The sequence below is a fragment of the Ailuropoda melanoleuca genome, chromosome 4 (assembly GCF_002007445.2).
Source record: "Ailuropoda melanoleuca isolate Jingjing chromosome 4, ASM200744v2, whole genome shotgun sequence".
NCBI lineage: Eukaryota > Metazoa > Chordata > Mammalia > Carnivora > Ursidae > Ailuropoda > Ailuropoda melanoleuca.
This window is the reverse complement of record NC_048221.1, coordinates 105,634,492-105,652,798: the sequence shown is the minus strand read 5'-3', so window position 1 is coordinate 105,652,798 and position 18,307 is coordinate 105,634,492. Positions and strand designations below refer to the sequence as shown.

General features: G+C 54.2%; 1 protein-coding gene across 1 annotated transcript in view; it reads left to right on the top strand.

Annotated features, from left to right (window-relative positions):
* Positions 1–16,188, top strand: part of POLR1A (RNA polymerase I subunit A) — a 67,147-nt gene extending 50,959 nt beyond the window's left edge. The window contains exons 24-34 of the mRNA XM_002928633.4: positions 260–474; positions 2,863–3,030; positions 3,932–4,067; positions 4,528–4,685; positions 9,232–9,358; positions 10,669–10,779; positions 11,537–11,836; positions 12,671–12,871; positions 14,050–14,167; positions 14,683–14,847; positions 15,222–16,188. Of these exons, the coding sequence (XP_002928679.2) occupies positions 260–474; positions 2,863–3,030; positions 3,932–4,067; positions 4,528–4,685; positions 9,232–9,358; positions 10,669–10,779; positions 11,537–11,836; positions 12,671–12,871; positions 14,050–14,167; positions 14,683–14,847; positions 15,222–15,322 (1,800 nt within the window). The 3' untranslated portion in view covers positions 15,323–16,188. The remainder of the gene's footprint in view (positions 1–259; positions 475–2,862; positions 3,031–3,931; positions 4,068–4,527; positions 4,686–9,231; positions 9,359–10,668; positions 10,780–11,536; positions 11,837–12,670; positions 12,872–14,049; positions 14,168–14,682; positions 14,848–15,221) is intronic.
* The last annotated feature ends 2,119 nt before the right edge of the window (positions 16,189–18,307 follow it).

Below are 18,307 nucleotides of genomic sequence, written 5' to 3'. Positions count from 1 at the left end.
GGTCACCCTGCCTGTGTCTGAATGGACCAGGATGAAGAACTCAGAGAGTCGTGGTCAGGCAGTGCGTGCTGGGATGGATTCTGTTGACCCCTGTCCTAAGTGTTGAGGTGGAGTTCTCACTGCAGCCTGGTTCTGTCTCCTTCCCCTACTCCTGTTTGGAGCCAGTGCCTTTGGTCCTCCTTATTCTACTGGATGTCCCAGGAAGACAAGCCCATTCCTGGTTTCCTCCCATGTGCCTGAGTCCTGTACTTCCTTTCAGATCTTGAAGCTGTGGGGTGAGTTAGATGAGCAGAGTCGAAGGAAATACCAGAAGAAGGCAGCTCCTTGTCCTGACCCCAGTCTGGCTGTTTGGCGCCCAGATATCTATTTTGCGTCGGTGTCAGAAACATTTGAAAGAAAGATGGATGACTACAGTCTCGAGTGGGCGTCTCAAGCAGAGAGGAGTTACGAGAAATCAGAGCTTTCTCTTGACAGGTAATGACATTGACTTGTTACAGGGCATGTGCAGATGGAGAATCTGCCACTCGGGCCTTCCTTACCCACTCCAGAAGGGAGAGCAGCCTCCTGGGTTTGAGCCTCCAATAGGAGGCAGGGAAGAGAAACACAAAGGGCACATTGCAGGCCCAGAGGGCTCCAGGTCAGGCAAGAGCAGGGAGGCAGGAGTGGACATCCTGCCTGGCCCAAGACAGAGGAAGATGCTCTGCTGGACGAGAGCTTGCAGAAATGGCCTCTCTCGAGCTTGGTGTGGTGGTCATGGTTGATTGAGAGGCAGGGAATCTGCTCACCATTCAGCAGCTTCTGACTCTGACCCAGGGCCAGTCATTCACAGCCCTGTGACACCATGGCTCAGCCTTTCCTGAGGGGTTGGATCTCATGACTCCAGTGTTCCTCTGAGCTTTGGATTCTGAAGTCTTAAGCAAGAAGGACCACATGCAGTCCTCAGCTTACACTTGTTCACCCGTAAATAAATCAATAAGTAGGAAAACCCCATGGTCTAGGTGACCAAACACTAGGTGGGAAGCCAGGCATGTGCCAGCACTGAGCCACATCGGATTAAAACATCACAAGTGTCCCCAAGGAAGGCCTGCTATGGGGTTCATATTGGAGCAGTCCCCTAGTCAGGGGATCCTTTCCACTCTGCTCACTAAGGCCGGCCTGCAGAGCTGGAAGACCTCCAAGGTATGGTCCCTGGCCTGGCCGCTCGTCCTACACCTGGTGAGACTCACAGGGTCCAGGAGGGGGACTGCAGGCAGAAGATAGGAGTCAGTCAGGGCAAATGAGTGAAGGCAAACATGTGAGGGGAGGAACCGGAGGGGAGGAAGAGGCTCTCTCTTTGCCCCTTAACATGGTTTCTCTAGTCAGGCCTCTGAGAGGCCCAGATAGAATAAATCACTCTGGGTTCTCACAGGTGCCAGCAGGGCTTTCCCGTAAGAGCAAGACCCTGATGCCCCTGCCCCTTCACCTGCCTCCCTGCAGCTCAGGGCACTGGCCGTTTACCTTCAGAGGGACCAGGGGTGCTGCATCAGGAGTGGGGAGAGGTTAGCCCTGGGGAGCATCACTTGGGCTCAGAGGGCCAAGTGGGGAGGCGATTCTGCCTCAGTTGCTCTCACAGGGGACCTGTTAACAAGCAGCGAGGTCGGGGTGAAACTCTGAAGCTCTGGAGGCATTCCTCTGTCAGGAATACTGATCGGTACCCAAACCTTACCGGTTTGAAGTAATTGGGAAAGATGACACAGCAGTTTACAGAAAAGTCTGACATTTTTTTTTTTTAAGATTTAATTTATTTACTTAGTGAGAGCACATGTGTGAGGGGGGAAGAGGAAGAGGGTCTTAAGCAGACTCCCCGCTGAGCATGGAGCCCAACTCAGGGCTTAATCCCACGACCCTGAGATCTCTACCTAGCTGAAATCAAGGGTCAGATGCTCAACAGACTGAGCCACCCAGGCACCCCAGAGGAAAGCCTGACTTGTAAAAAGCACTTGCTTAGGGGTGCCGGGGTGGCTCATTTGGTTAAGCGTCTGCCTTCAGTTCAGGTCATGATTCGGAGGTCTGGGGTGCAGCCCCGCGTCAGGCTCCCTGCTCAGCGGGGAGCCTGCTTCTCCCCCTCCCTCTGCCCTACCCCCCACTCATGTTATCTCTTGCTCTCGCAACTAAATAAATAAAATCTTTAAAAAAAAAAATGAAAACACTTGGTTAGACATGGTAGTGTTACCACTTTCTCTGCATTCACATGTGTGTGCATTTGGTCTTCACGGGTTGCGCCCCTTCTTTGTTCCGTGTGCTGGGGTGACACAGCGTTCCTGTGGCTTTTCTAAAAGAGCCAGCTTTCATAGGAAGAATGATCAATTTAAATCACAAAGCTGTATAGTGTGCACATTTCCCATGTGGCCTGCAGCCGTTTGTACCAATTAAGAAAACAAACACCCCCCTTTCCTCCCCGACCCCATATCCCCGTAATTGTTTAGTGAACCTCTTCCTAGTTTGTACAGTGGAAGGTGGGGAAAAAAGAATTAACCGAGGAAAACGTGAACACTAGGCTCAGAAATTCTCACTGCTGAGGGCGCTCGAGGTGACTGGAGCAGAGTAGGCGCCTGACAGCCTCAGGGCAAACAGGAGTAGTCCGAGCATGGAATCTAAAGCTTCAGTCACCCAGCTGGGATCTGTACTGCGTAAGTTAGGTCATCCCAGGGTTAGTAGAGGGATTTCAAGGTTGAGAAGGCTCGTTTGCTTAGGAAAAACAAGCCCAGAAAGAGGGAGAGCTAATAGTGCCGCACACGCTGGATTTGGGTGGCGTTGACAGCTCCTAACAGGCAGAGGTGGTGTCTGCGCTCCTGACCCCTGCCCCCCCCCGCCCCATTTCAGGTTGAGGACCCTGCTGCAGCTGAAGTGGCAGCGCTCGCTGTGTGACCCGGGTGAGGCCGTGGGCCTGCTGGCTGCCCAGAGCATTGGGGAGCCCTCCACACAGATGACCCTGAACACCTTCCACTTTGCTGGCAGAGGCGAGATGAACGTCACCCTGGGCATTCCGAGGTGCGGGGCTACAGGGGTGCATAGGGTGGGGTCTGTCCTACGCTCACTCCTGGGGAGTGGGAGAGAGAAAGGATGGAAGCTAGGGAAGCGGGATCTCGTCAAAAATGGGGATTAAGGTTGGACTTTCCGGAATCCAGCTGGTTTCTATGGCTGGATCCGTGCCCAGGCCTCTTAGAGTCTCTGTGTATCCCTCTGCCAACTCCTGTATCAGTTACCTGGGATGTTTGTGAAGTTGCACTTCTGGGGTCAGGACTCAGGAACGGAGGCTATTAACAAGCCCCATGCACCTGGTTGCCTAACTCCGGGGGCACCATTCACATAGACTGTGACCCACAGTGGCCCTTCCAGTAAATGCACTCACCTACAGCAGCATGATGGCCACTGGGCAAGAGGAAAGAGTGGGAGACCCACTTGCGTTCAATACCTGGCCCTGACACTTTCTAGCAGAGAGACTTGGGTTCCTCAGCTTCCCTACCCTCAGGGTCCTTGATCTGTAGAAGGGAGGAGGCCAGGGCCCCCCTTGTAGGCGGGCCGTGCGGGCTGACAGAGCTCACGGGCAAGGCCAGGAGCATCAAGGTGCCTGCATCGGGTAGGAGCGCTGCGGACGCTAGTTACCCATCCCTGCATCTCTCATTCTGTGAGCTCCTAGTAAGCCTCCAGTGTGGGCATGGCCCAGGTGATAGGAATCACGAATAATACTAGCCTGTCCTATAAGCTGACAGGAGGGTCACTTGTCACGCATGGGGCCAGAGCTGGGACTTTCTGATCTGTTATGTTTCCTTGCAAGATCCTCAGGCTTCTCAGACCCCAGAAGAGCTTTAATATCTTGATAAGAAAGGCCTCGCGCAAATAGGGACTCTGGGCACCTCTTGTGATTAGATGTGCCCTTGTTCTATGACAGGCTGAGGGAGATTCTCATGGTGGCGAGTGCCAACATCAAGACGCCCATGATGAGCGTGCCCGTGTTCAACACCAAGAAAGCACTGAAGAGAGTGAAAAGCCTGAAGAAGCAACTCACCAGAGTGTGCTTAGGGGAGGTAATTGTCTCTCGGACCTGGCTATGCCCCGGGTGGAAGCATTTTCCTGCATCTTCCTCTGTGAAGAGCAGAATTTGCTGGCAGTTCAGACTCTGGGCTCCCGAATGAGGGAGAAGCTTTCTCTGCCAGGTGCCGAGCAGGGAGGAACCAGTAAGCTTTAAAAGTAGTCATCCCTTCTGCAGCATTATCAAGTGCCTTAAAAACGTTTCCTGCGGTAGCTTACCAGCCCCACTGGAGTCCACTGCCTGCAGCCTTGGGCCGTCTCTGGAGGTGACCTACCGGCTGTAGGCCCCCGTCCCCCAAGGACTCACAGAGCTCCGTGGGTTTCTCTGGGGATTGGGGTTTGGTCTGTGGCCCCTGCTCTTACCCCTTAAACCCTTAGATTTCCCAAAACCTGCTTGTCATGCACAGTCCCTTGGGACTCAGGCACGTTGGGTTCTCTCTGTCCATCTGGTTCAAGGTGTTGGAGAAAATTGATGTCCAGGAGTCCTTCTGTATCGGAGACAAACAGGACAAGTTTCAGGTGTACCAGTTGAGGTTTCAGTTCCTGCCACATGCGTATTACCAGCAGGAGAAGTGCCTGAGACCCCAGGACATCTTGCACTTCGTGGAAACAAGGTGAGGACTCCGGCCACATTTATGGTTCGACTCCATCATGGGCCTTGAGTGCTCCATGCCACAGGCCTCCTGGAGATTGGGCGCATTTGTCTAAATGGGTCCTTCAAGGGCAGTGTTGGGGAAAACAGCAGGCCCTGCAGCCCGATTTGGAAACCTCCGTCCTGATCTGGCTTGTGGGTGTGACTGCATTAACCACACACCACTCCCTGAGAGTTTTCTTCTGTCTGGTTGATAAGTCTTGTCTTCTCGGGTCTGGAGGCTTTAAGGTGTGGAAGTATGTGTACCGGAAAGAGGATGGAGCCCTGTCACTGCGGTGCGGCTGTAAGGGCAGACCAGCTCGCGGGGGTGATTTTTGACACGACATTCCAGGCCGCATCGTGTAGTTCGCAGTACATTTATACTCTGTTGAATAATGGGCAGTATGCCAATGGCATGCTGCTTTTAAACCCCAATTCTATAGCTGGGGTTCCTGGCAGCTTCCTACAGAGAAATCCTGGTTCCCTTCTAGTAAGAACGAACATCCTTCTTCTCTCAAGTGTGAGTGACTGCTGGCCGTTTGAAAAGCGCAGGCCGCCGTGCTGAATACACAGGAATAGGGTGCTGGGCGTACCGGGGCTGGGGTAAGCCAGGAAGAGCCAGCGAAGCGCTTCTGACTCTCCAGCTGACCCTCGACCACGCCACGCCAACTCAGGTGGCTGCAGGTGACAGGCCAGTGAAGCAGGCCAGGAGGCCCCCGCAGGCTGGAGAGTGCAGAACCTGCCTCGGGGGGATAGGAATGTGGGTCACGGTGGCCAGATCTTCTGATTCAGAAAAAACAAAGCCTCTCCCCCCGATTTTTTTCTGTCTTTGGCTATTTGGTTACTTGCTTTTGCTTTTATAAATAAGAAGTCTCCTAATTTTTAAATAGCAGCAACTAATTCGTCCATTTTCAGAAACTTGGTAAGGCCCAAATAGATCGCATCTGTCAGCAGGGTTTGGTCACAGACCACCAACCACTGCCTCTGATATGGACCAGCTCTCGGGTCCTCCCGGAGCCTCCCTGAAATAGAGAAGCAACGGGGCAGAGTAGAGGCCGAGCCCACTGCGTTCAGTCATCCCCCAGCCTTCACTGAGTGGTATGCATCCACAGGAGAGTACGGACGCAGTGTGGCCAGGAGAGAGCAACTGCCCTGCCATTGGCCCGCTTCCCTCTCACGTGGAGATGTGAGCTGGCTTCAGGCCAAATCTCTAATCCTGAGGTGTTCAGGACAGTGGGTATTACAGTAGGTGAGCTTGGGTGTGAACCCATCCCCCCGGGAGGGGGCCCTGCCAGGCAGATCCTGTCCCAGTTTCCCTGAGCCCGGGTGAAGTTGTTGCTGGCTGGGCCTTGGGGAACACGTGCATTGCTGTCCGCCTGGGTGGAGAAGGTTCCTTTTACCAGGCAGACCCAGTGCTCTCGTGATGCTGGGCCATGTCACAGGAGACGCGTCTCCAGCCTGCCGGCTCATTAATTAACGTGGAGGAACAGAACTCCCAAGAGCACGGCATGTTTATGCTGGCCAGGCAGCCCTTTTCTGAGAAATGGGAATTAGGGTCACATGGCCTCTTGAGAATTATCAAGAGCAGGCAGAGTTGGAGGGTCAGCCCCGTTTCTAGTCACCTAGGGCTTTCGCCTGCCTAGCAGGCAGGTCCGCATGAGGCATGTGCCAGGCTGTGCTTAGGATTCTTTTTACTTACATCATCTCAGGGAATTGAAAAATCCATCACTTTTTAAAAATTGTTTCTTAATGAGGGACAGCCCTGGCTTCTCCCCAGAAGTGAAGTACTTTTTCAGCTCGTAGTTTGTATTTGCGTGTGCACTTGAAAAGCTGTGATAAACACAGGCATGTGCAGGAGCTCTTGGAGCCACTCTGCAGCTCGAGCGGACGGGGCCAAACGCAAGACAAGGAGTGATGTGTGCACCGGGTGTGGTTTGGACTGTCCTTGACAGGCTTGGGCGCCAGAGCAGCCACATTAAGGCATCTTACAGACCACAAGGAAATGTCTGTGTGCTCCCAGAGAGTGACACCCCCCCTTCCTTCCTTCCTCCCTTCCTCCGTTCCCCCCTTCCCTTCCCTCCCCTTCCCTCCCCTCACCTCCTCCACTTCCTTTTCTCTCTCTCCTCCTCTTCCCTCCCTCCCTCCCTCCCCTTTTCTTTTCTCAGCTATTAGATCATGACACTATTTTGACAATAGAATGGAGAAGAAGAAAAAGAAACACAGAGGCACTTCTGGACGGCGATGTATAAGCCTTGAAGTTTTTCTCAGTATTTGTACTGCCATCTATCACTTTGGATGTTAGTGTAACTCATCTGGAAGGTGGGCCAGGGGCGGTGAAGTAGAGAGAACACCGAGCTAGGAGTCGGGTGTTCAGTTCTGGCCTCCCGTCCCCAGCCGTGAAACAGCCAAGCTGGCTCTGCGCAGTTACAGCTCCTGTGGATCCGACTTCGCAAGCAGCAGGTGGTGCGGCTGTTGCCAGGCACTCTTGGAAACAGCCAGGGGTCATATTCTCTGTTTGCAATTATTCATGTGGGATGGGAGGTTTCCCCGCAGCCTGTCCCTCTCGTCCCCTTTCGGTTGCCACATTCTGACACACAGCAAAACCTGCACAGAGCAGCCATGGTGGGCCTTCAGTTCCCTTGCTCTTGGCAGAATCACGGAAGGGCAAACTGCGCCCTCAAGAGGATTCTGGCACACTGGTAACGTGTCTGCCACTTACTGGTCAGGGTTCATTCTGCTTCCTCACCCTGTCTCATGTTCTCCAGCAGTTTTGTTCACTAAAAGAGGCAGGCCAGGCAGAAGGGATTCCCAGCGAGGGGGGATTAGGGAAGGTCTCTTTAGGGACGTCCATCTGCCCTGGGGTTGGGTGCAGCTCCAACAGGTAGAGAAGGGGCTGGGGAAATTGCTGGCAGAGGGTATACCAGGGCTGGTGGGAGCAGACGGGTATTTGGGGGTGGGGGCCAGTTGTGGAGGGCTGGGAGGAGGAGCCTTGGAGGGGTGACATGGCCCGCCACGAAGCTACTGGCCTAGAGGTTCTGAGGAGTCAGAGCAGCAGCCCCAAAGCAGTGGGAGGAGACGAGAGGAGCAGCTCCTGTTGGGGGCAGGGAGCAGCAGGCCTAGGGCTTCCACATCCCCGTCTGTCCTGTTTCCTCTCCTCACTATGCAGTAGGCTCAGGTCAGGATGGGAGTGTCCCACCGTATAGATGAAATCAAGGCCTTCCTCCCCGGTCTCTGGCTGAATGCAGATTTGAACCAGAGCCTCGCCTTCCAGGAACTTCTCTTTCTCCCCCTCTTCTCAGTTGGATTGTATCTTTTCAGGTCAAGCCTGGCCTTCCTTCATCTGGCCCTTGTCCCCATCCCCAGTGCTCGGGGGTGGATTGGCTCTTCCCTGGATTGGTGGGTGAGGAGACTTTTTTCTGCCAAAGGCAGAAACCTCCGCAAAACCGTGCACAATTTTAAAAAGTTAAAAAAAATAATAATGAGGAGGGAGAACAGTTGTCTTTTGCTGTTAATAAGCCAAACAGTAAATATTTGACGTGCCTACTTAAATTAAGACTGCGCTCCTGTATTTTCTGTATTTTCATCTTTGCTTTGCCCCCAGGGCACATGATACACACATTATAGGCACTGAGATGGTACAGGATGGCTGGCTGGCTGGCTGGCTGGCTGGCTGAGGGACCTGATACTTAATATAATTAAAAGCAATCCATTTTGGCATGCTGTTCTGGCCTAAAGAGGAAGACAGGCAAAAGATTATGTGAAAAAAAGAAGCAGGGGGGCGGGGTGAGGCCTTAAGGGAGTTTAAAAATAGAGAAGTCAGAAGGAAGTGGTGAGGGGCCAGAAAAGGGCCCCTAGGCTCTGCTGTAAGTTGGTTCTTTTCAATTGGTTTGGTTCCAACCTGTTGACATGATTTATGGCCACAAAGTAAGTCATCTTTGCCTTCAAAACTCTAATGAACTCTTTCACATCTTAATTCTTCCATCAAAATGTTGGGGCTCCCACCACTTTCTGGAGATGCTGTGGGGACAGGCCGGGGAACAGTCCTAGTCCTGGCCTGGACTCCCCTTTCCTGCCCTAGAGTCTGCTGTCCTCGCCAGACACCAGCCACAGCCACGCTAGCACCTTCCACTTACCGACAACCCACTCCACCAGGCCTTGTGGCCGTTCTCAGACAGGGGGTCATGTCTAAGCCTTCAAACAAGACCGCACGGCACATATTCAGACGCACATTTTACAGATGCGGGACTTCAAGCTCAGGCGGCTGTCGTGCTGAAAGACACACACCGAGGAGTGGCGGGCCTGGTGGGCTGTGGAGCGGTGCTCTCTCTGACATGCTCTCTGCCCTTCAGCAACAGCAGGAGGGTGAAAAGTGAGCTGAGAGGAGATGCTGTATCTCTGTCTCATGAGTAAATTCCTGACACGGTCTTTGATGGCTGTGAGACCCTTGGACAGAACTTCCTACCCCCGCAGCGAGGGGAGAGTAGAGTTGCTGGTACTGAAAGGGCCCGCGTGGCTTTTTTTCGTTGCAGGTTCTTTAAAATTCTGATGGAATCCCTCAAAAAGAAGAACAGTAAAGCCTCAGCTTTCAGAAGCGTTAACACTCGGAGAGCTACCCAGCGGGATCTAGACAACTCTGGGGAGTCGGAGAGGAATCGCGTGAGTGGGTCCCCCCGGGGCCCCTCTGGGACCAGCACAGGGGAGGGTCCCAGGGCTGGGAGGCCCATAGGGTGGCTGCTGCCTTAGTCTTCTCTCCTGGGAAAACCCTGGGATTATTTTCAGCACTCCTCAACCCCCTTCCTGGTTTTGGCCCCTCTTCCCATGTACCTTATCTGTCTGCTATGCTGACAGAGCGACAGTGGGGGGCTGGTCTGATTGGCCTTAGGTGAGGGCCGAGGGTCATCCATCTGTGTGTTCTCAAGGACCACGCCATAAGTGATTTTTATCCTGAGGATAGGCTGAAAGTATTGGTACCCATTGGGCTTTTGAATGCTTTTCTCTGGTTTCATGTGCTCCTGCCTTTGACTTCTCTGGGCCAGGTAAAGTGAGGCCCACAGAGTACTGGCAAGGAAATTGGGCTCCAGGAATAACAAAGAAAGGAGCCAGGGAAAAGCCATTGGAGGCATCATGCAGGATGATGATACCTCATCTGCCAGGAGACCTGGGGGCAGTGTGGGCAGGTCCCCGAGCGTCAGCTGAGCCAGCAGCAGCTTTAGGGCTACATGGCAATAGCTGTGCCAATGCAGCCAGCCTGGCGGGGGAGGGGGGCACAGTGAAGACTTGGTACAGCCCCCACCTTGCTCTGTGATCTCAGCTGTGTCAGCTCCTATCTCTGGGCCTTTCTGTTCACCTCTACAATGAGGGACTGGCCGAGACCACAGAGAATACTCGGTCTGCGGCCCAGCAGGCCTCCCAGTCGGCTAACTCGAGCACAGATGGGCAGGGACGGTCTTTGAAATGCTGCTCAGTCTATCCTTAAGGCACCCAGAAGAAGACTATAAGAAATTAGGAGCCAAGGTCAGAAGGTGTAAATGTCTGGTTTTTAAAATACTCAATAGTCCACCAAGCCAGTGCTCTCTCTTCATCGTGACCTGCAACAAAAATATTTGGAACAACATCTTATACCATTTATTTTGATGACTTAGAAAGCCTTGTCAATTTTTTGACATTTTTTTGACATTTTTTTAAAATGCAGGATTTTGCAAGTGATACATGTGAAAATGAAGCTTGAAGAGATGGGGATAGAGAGTGCAGGACTGGCCTAGGCCAGGGACCGGATGGAAGGGTTGGCTAGGAGGAAGGGTGTGTAGATGGGTGGCAGGTGGAGGTAAAATGAATGGATGGTTAGGTAGGCAGGCAGGTGGTGGCTGGGTGGCTGAGTGAGCAGAAAAGAGGATAGATGGATAGATGGATTCACCAAGCACTGGGTTTTGGAGCCTGTCTTTTTCCTCCGTGTCCCCATACCACAGGGAGAACAGGAAGGCGATGAGGAAGAGGAGGGGCCCATTGTGGACGCTGAAGCTGAGGAGGGAGACGCTGATGCCTCTGATGCCAAACGCAAGGAGAAGCAAGAAGAGGAGGTGAGGGGGCTGGCCAGGGTGAAGGGGCTGTGGTCACATCCCTCCTCTGTCACACCTGCAGTAAAATCGCTTGCCACATGGGGCCACACTTCTGTTACCATGCCGGAACCCATTAGGAACCTTGAAGCAAATCTGGTCTGCCTAGCACACGTCTCAGTGGAGAAGATGATGTTCACAGGGCAGGAATTGGGCAGGGGTCATCCCAGGGCTGCCCTTTGGCTCTGGATTGAATGAGGTTCAGGGACCCAGAGGCTTTTGCAGGGAGGTGAAGTCCGGCTGCCTCGTGTTTTTACAATGAAAATATACTAAAACCAGTCTCATGGGGGCAGCTGGGTGGCTCAGTCCTTTAAGCTTCTGGACTAGGTTTCGGCTCAGTGGGGAGTCTGCTTGAGATTCTCTCTCTCCCTCTGCTCCTCCCCTTGCTTGTGCTTGCTTACTCTCTCTCTAAATAAACCTTGAAGAAAAAAGAAACCAGTCTTGTGACTGCTACTAGGACGAAGGGCAGTTTAGAGGGGCTGAGGAAGTGGACAGGCAAGGGAGAGCTGGAGGAGGGTGAAGGGTGGTGGGAGTTGGGACTGCGGGGCTGGCATTGGCCAGGGAGGGGCCGCCGGGACAGAGGAGAAGGCAGCCCAGGCCGGTGGATTAGGGACCTGGGTGTAGCCTGTCAAATGAGGCCTCTGCAGGGGCGCTTGTTCTGCAGGCGAAGTCCAGACAGATGGGGCCCAGGTGACACGGACTGTCCCCCATGCCCTGGCAGGTGGATTACGAGAGCGAGGAGGAGGAGGAGGAGGAGGAGAACAACGATGAGGACGTGCAGGAGGAAGGGCACGTCTCGGCGAACGGTGCTCGCAAGGCGCAGGAGCGGGATGAAGAGGTGGGCTCAGGCCCCGAGGAGGACTCGCCCCCGGCTGCCCCCCTCACCCAGCCCGGGAAGTCCACCCGCAGCAGGGAGCCCCAGGGGGCCGAGGCTGTGGAGCGCCGGGTGCAGGCCGTGCGCGAGTTGCACCCGTTCATAGAGGACTACCAGTACGACTCCGAGGAGAGCCTGTGGTGCCAGGTCAGTGCCGCTCGCGACCCAGGCAGAGCCCCGGCGAGGGGCCTGCTGCTGAGCCCCTCCCTGCATCAGCTGGGTGGCTTGTGGGGCATGTGGCAGTGGGTTGTGGTCTCTTCATAATCCCAGATCCCTTAAAGGATCTGGTGACAGCTGTGGACCCTCTGCCCCACATGGCTGCCCTCCTCATTTGACTCAAACCCCTTGTGGGCCTGTTCTTTCTGACTATGTGAGTTTGATCAGCCGGGCCCTGGGGGTATTTTTAAGGATCTCACAGCATTTCATCGTCGGCACTACCGAGTTGACGAGTTGACGTGCATCAGAGTTGTTGGGGAGGCCATCAGGAGTGCGCCAGTTCCTCACACCCACGGCCTCTAGGCACCAGCTTCGGGGTTCCCTTAAAGGCTGGCTGGTGAGGACGCCTGCACAGCTACACACGGACTGATATTTTTGTCCTTTGCTTTAATCCGGTCCAGTGGTTCCCAAATGGCAACATAGATAAGACTTGTTGAGCAGGTTACCCACACGAAATGGCAGTTGTGTCACTTTGTGTGATCGAAAGGTTATGAAGGGCACTGTTGAGCAGATGTGATTTTCAGCAGCATCTGTGAAGGTGTCACCTTTGGGTGACTGGAGATGGCTGCTCTGTGTGGTCCGTTAAGCCACCCAGTGTTCGCGTGTGCAGACCCAGCCTTCCCCAACAGGGCCACCTGCCCCCAGCCAAGGTGTTTGCTGAGCAAACTTTGAAGGCGTCACCTGGGGAACCAGTTCAGGGGGCCTCTGCCTTTTCGGGGCTAGGGGTAGCCCCCTCCCCTGGCACAGACCTCCCTCCTCTTGCAGGTGACAGTGAAGCTCCCTCTGATGAAGACTAACTTTGACATGAGCTCCTTGGTAATGTCCCTGGCCCAGAGTGCCGTCGTCTACGCGACCAAGGGCATCACAAGGTGCCTCCTGAATGAAACCACCAACAAGAAGAACGAGAAGGAGCTTGTCTTAAACACGGAAGGAATCAATCTGCCGGAGCTGTTCAAATACGCTGAGGTACATGTCCCCTCTCCACGTTGTCTTCTGCCCGAGAGCGAGGTCCTCACGCCCTCTCAGGCCTGGCCACGGGGAGGTGAGGCCCCAGCCACGATCCCCAGGCCCTCTTCTTGGGATCCACCGTGTGCGTTAGCTAGTTAAGACTTGTGGTACAGAAGCCTGCTTAACTTTATCTAACCTAGGGTTTCTCAAACTAATGTGGCTATAAATTTTTTTTCCTTGAAATTAAAACCTCCCCAAAGGCGATTTGTAAGTAGTTGCCGAGTAACTGGCTTGGGAGCTGCTCATTCCATCTGGTAAAGGAGGCCCTGGGAGCAGAGGTGGCCCAGACCAGCCGCCCAGTATGGTGTGCCCCAGCTGCTCCTCCTGCTTCGTTCTCCCACTTCGTTGGATCCCCCAGAACCTTTTGAGATGCTCTCAACCCCTGGGCACAAAGGTTTCCCCAGAGAATACTGAGGTGCTGGGACCCCTGTAGCCCACCCTCCCAGGTCTGCACGCAGCTGACAAAGCTCTCCCTTCCTGGAACACTTCTCCCACAACAGCTGCGTTGGAAAGGTCCCTGCTGCCCGGATGCCTGCCTGAAGACAGAGCTGGGTGGGCTTGTATCTCCGGGGAGTCAGCCCCCAGCAGGGTGAACTCTTGTCGTGATCGTGGCATTTGTTTAAACAAGGCCGGGGTCTCCACTGTGTCATGTGGGGATGACCTGCCTTATTGCAGAGCCACCTCAGGGCCCCCAGAATTGCTGAGCTGGAGCCTCAGGCCCCTGATGAGGCCCGGCTTTCCCCCATGGAGCTGCCCCACCACTGCCCCTTGTGCCCTGGAGAGGGATTTAAGTGTCTGCTGGAGAACTTCCCTCACCTCCCAAAGGAAGCTCAATTCCAGGAAACATGTCTGTCTGTTAAACAAACAAGGAAATATCTTTCTTCCTGTTGACCCGAAGCGGGTACCAAGTTATCTCTGGGCTCTGGTGGTGACAGCAAGACAGTCCTTGGGGCCTGGCCACCCGCAGCTCTGCCTGCACTGTCCCCTTTCGTTGATCCTGGGCCACCTCTGGACCACTTTGTCATCGTCAGCTGTGCTTGACTACCAGACAAGGAGCAAGCTTGGCCCGGGGGGGTCATGCCAACAGACGGGAGCAGGAGGCCAGGCCTTCCCACTCACCCCTCCTTCTTCCCTAGGTTCTGGACTTGCGCCGCCTCTACTCCAACGACATCCATGCCATGGCCAGCACCTACGGCATCGAGGCTGCGCTGCGGGTGATTGAGAAGGAGATCAGGGACGTGTTTGCTGTGTACGGTAAGAGGGGCCATGGAGAGCGCTCAGAAGATCCCGGCATGGCAGGCCAGCTCTGTAGGAGCCAAAATGTGGGTGCAGTGAGCATGTGGCCTGTGGGAGACCCTGACAGTGACCTGGGAGGACAGGTTTCAGTCCCGTCACTGAGGGCTCCTCCCCCACCTGGCCTGACCTGTTTCTCATCTGGCCTCTGAGGAAGCGCCTGCCTGGGGACGTGGCCCCAGCCTGCCGTCAAGGTTTGGGCTCCCAAGTGAAACAGTGCTGTTAGGTTCTCGTCTCCTCCAAGTCTGGAGTCTGTTTCCTGGGCTGGTGGATAGAAGCGGAGAGTGGGCTGCGCCGGTAGTGGCCAGGAATGAGGGGGAACTGCCCAGCCAAGGCTGGGAATAGGTAACTGAGCTGGAAGTGGAGCCTGGGGGTCTGACATCTGAGCCTATGTGCTGGCTTGTGTCAGGTGACACTGTCCCAACTGTCTCCTTGTCATTGCATAATCCTTCCCGGTGTTGCTGCCAATGTGACAGGCATTGCGGTCGATCCCCGCCATCTCTCACTGGTCGCCGACTATATGTGCTTCGAAGGCGTTTACAAGCCATTGAATCGCTTTGGGATCCGATCAAACTCCTCCCCTCTGCAGCAGATGACATTTGAAACCAGCTTCCAGTTTCTGAAGCAGGCCACCATGATGGGTCAGTGCATGGGCAATTGCCTCTGGCCTTCCCTCTCCTAAGTCTGCTCTGGGCAAACAGCGTTGTTCCCTGGGCACCTTTCCACACGCCTTCAACACAAGTGAGATCTTGGAATCTCACTGAGGAAGCAGCTGGGGAGGGTGGGCGGTAGATGGGAAAGCTACCTCTGCCCTTTTGAAGGAAAGGGAGAAGGGCCTTCCTTTCCTCCTGCAGGCAGTGCTACCTCACATAACCTCCTCGGCCTCCGGGACTCAGGGCTTCCTGCTGGCCTCTGAGATGCCCCATCTGCCCAACCTCTGTTGAGCCCCCTCTATCCCCTCACATCACCCCAACTTCTCCCTCAGCCATCTAACAAGAGCCCTTGTGTCTCCCAGGATCGCACGATGAGCTGAGGTCCCCTTCCGCTTGCCTCGTGGTCGGGAAAGTCGTCAGGGGCGGGACAGGCCTGTTCGAGCTCAAGCAGCCCCTGAGATAGTGGCTGCTGCGTACCATCTGCCCAGCCTGGAGGACAGCCAGGAGGACCTGGGGGAGGGCCTGGCCTGCCTGCCTGCCACATGAGAGGCCCAGGAGAGCAGAGACCAAGGTGGTTCAGAGTCACTGTGCTGGGCACAGCAGTGATGCTGGGGGTCCATGAAAGCAGCTGGCTTCTGGGCGGGACCAGCTTCAGCCAGAAAGTGGCAGCGTTCCTTGGCTTTCCCCATCTCAGGATATGAGCCAGCTTCACGGAGTCGCCTGAGTCCCTCCCAGGTGGCCAGCCCTTCCCCTGTGTGCACCTCTGAAGTAAGGAGGTGAGGTCCTATTGCTGTGAGCAGCCAGTGACTTCAGGCAGGATTTCTGGGGGCTCTTGAGTGGGAACCTGGAGCCTGTTGCCCCACGGCCTGCTCCTCCCAGCTGTGCCAGTCCCTAGGGGCAGAGTTCCCACAGAGTGTCCACCCAGGGTTCTTTGCCTGGGCCAAGCCTGCACCTCCACCCACCCAACCACTGTACCCGGGGCAGGGCCCCATCAGCTCAGCCCCACAGACAACCCCGAGTCACCAGCCGGACTGTTTGAACAAGTTGCCTGGCTTATCTTCCCCGGCTCTGCTCTTGGCATTGAGGCCCGCGGCCCTCTCTGCGGGCCCTGTTTCATCTGGGCCATCCAGCCTCCCTTGACCTCTGGCACCACCGCAGGGGACCCTGGCATGAATAGAAAATCAGAGGACTTGTACAAAGGCTTTGTAAAACCAGAGGCTATTTCTATTTTTGTCTAATGTTATTCCAGCTTAGGCTGAGTAATAAACATCACTGGAATTAGCTATTGGGGGAAAAAAAATTAAAAAGACTTTTGGTTTTTGTTTTTTCCTTTGGTTTGTGGTTTCTGCATTTCTGATCTGAGAGTCCAGGGCTGTGATTTCTCAGCGCAGTCACGTCTTGGGTCCCTTCTGTTCCCGTCAGGATGTGGGGGAGAGCTCAGCCCCTGCTGTGTCCCCTTTCCTGAGCCAGCTTCTGGCCCTGTGGCCAGGAGAGTAGAAGCCAGTGGGAAGGACCCGTGTGTGTCGGGTGGGAAGGGAGGCCTTGCTTGGGGCGAATGACCACGCTGCTCCCTCCAGACACGTGACAGAACCACCCTCTGCCTCCTCTGCCCACGGTGGGGAAAGTGCCAGCAATAGCTAACGAGGGCTTGGTGCGGAGGAATAGCATGGCTTCTGAGGGGCACGGGAAGAAGGTCACAGTGGAGTCCTGTGCCACAGGCTTAAGGCGTGTGTTCTTGGGGTAGTGGGCCAATTTACGACTCGATAATTCCCACTTCTACTCGAACTGTGGGAGAGAGTTCCTCAGGAGATCACAAGGCAACCCGCCGGACAAAGGAGCACGTGGTTGCATGGCCCCACGGCTCGGGGGGTAAGGGGTAAATTCCGTGGCTCAGTCCCACTCAGGCGCCAAAGGTACAAAGGGGAAGGAGCAGGCCCAGAATAGAGACAGGGTATGGACACTGCCACTGAAGTTAGACTCCTGACCCGTGTGGGGAGGTGAGGTGATGATCCCCTGACCTTCCTCCCCGATCTGTCCGTGCATTTCCTGGGCACCTCTGTTTTCCATGTGTTTCTCTGCCAGGATACACCTGCTTTGTAAGCAGACATTCCAGAGCTTGCTCGTCATGGCGGGCCAGGATTCCCCGGGCTCCCCTTCTGGCATCACGTGCTCACCACTGGTTCTCTCTGTCGGGAACGTCCTTGGGAGGGCCTCCTGGGCTGTTTAAGATGGCATGTTCTTTAGAATATGCTGCGTGCTGTAAATGCTCTGGGGGCACTTTTGATGTTTTGGAAAACACCACAAGTAGGTCCGAGCCAAATCTGATAAAGAGGATAGATCAAGGTGCATGGTCATTTTTTAATCAAAGTAGAACGGAGAGTGATTGTCGGGTGGGCTTCACAGACTTCATGGAGGCTGCGAGTTCTTTCAGAACCTGAGGTGCCGGAGCCAGCCACTGGCCTTGGATGTCCCTGCCTCGCCCCTTCGTGTGTCAATATTCTAGCTACTCACTTGTTTATAACTTTGCTTCTTTTTAATCTTTCTTTTTCGGGTTCTCACAAAAAACTACCTGCATTCCCGCAAGAACCCCCTTGTGAGTCTTTGACATTTTCTATCTGAACCAGGAAGAAAACTAAGGGGTGGGTGAAGTGCTTTGTCCTGTTCCCAGCTTGGATCTTAACTTTCTTTTATCTCCGCTGTCCTTGTCCCCAAATAGATGTACAAAACATAAGGTTCCTCCTAGCCCTCCCTGACCCTGTCAGGGCTCTTTCAATCCATAACTCTGATAAACCACTTCTGTGAAAAGTTGGCTCCTTCCTTTCTGCCCCTCCCAGTTCTCTAGGCCGTGGGTGGTTTTAATTTTGGTGAAATAACATAAAAATTACCCCCGTAACTGTTTTTAAGTCTGTAATTCAGTGGCATTAAGTAGTTACATTGTTACATAACCAGCACCATCATCCAGCCACAGAGCCCTTCATCTTGCAAAACTGAATCTGTGTCGCCATCAAACACTGACTCCTCCGTTCCTCTGGTGACCGCTTGCCCCTGGCAGCCACCTCCATCTTTCCTGCTGTCTCTGCATTTGACTCCTGCCTCCGGTAAGTGGAATGATGGAGTATTCGCCCTTTTGTGATTGGCTTACTTTACTTGACATAGTGTTGATGTTCATCAGTGCCGTGGCATGTGTCAGAATTTCCTTGCTGTTGAAGGCTGAGTAATATTCCACTGTGTGTGTGTTGTTTATCCATCCGTCCGTCGATGGACTCTTGGGTTGCTTTTACCTCTTGGCTCTTGTGAATAATGCTGCTGTGAACATGGGTGTACAAATCTCTTCGAGACCCTGTTTCCAGTTCTTTGGGGTTTAGACCCAGAAGTGGGATTGTTGGATCATATGGCAGTTCTATTTTCCATGTTTTGAGAAGCTGCCATACTATTTTCCGCAGCGTCT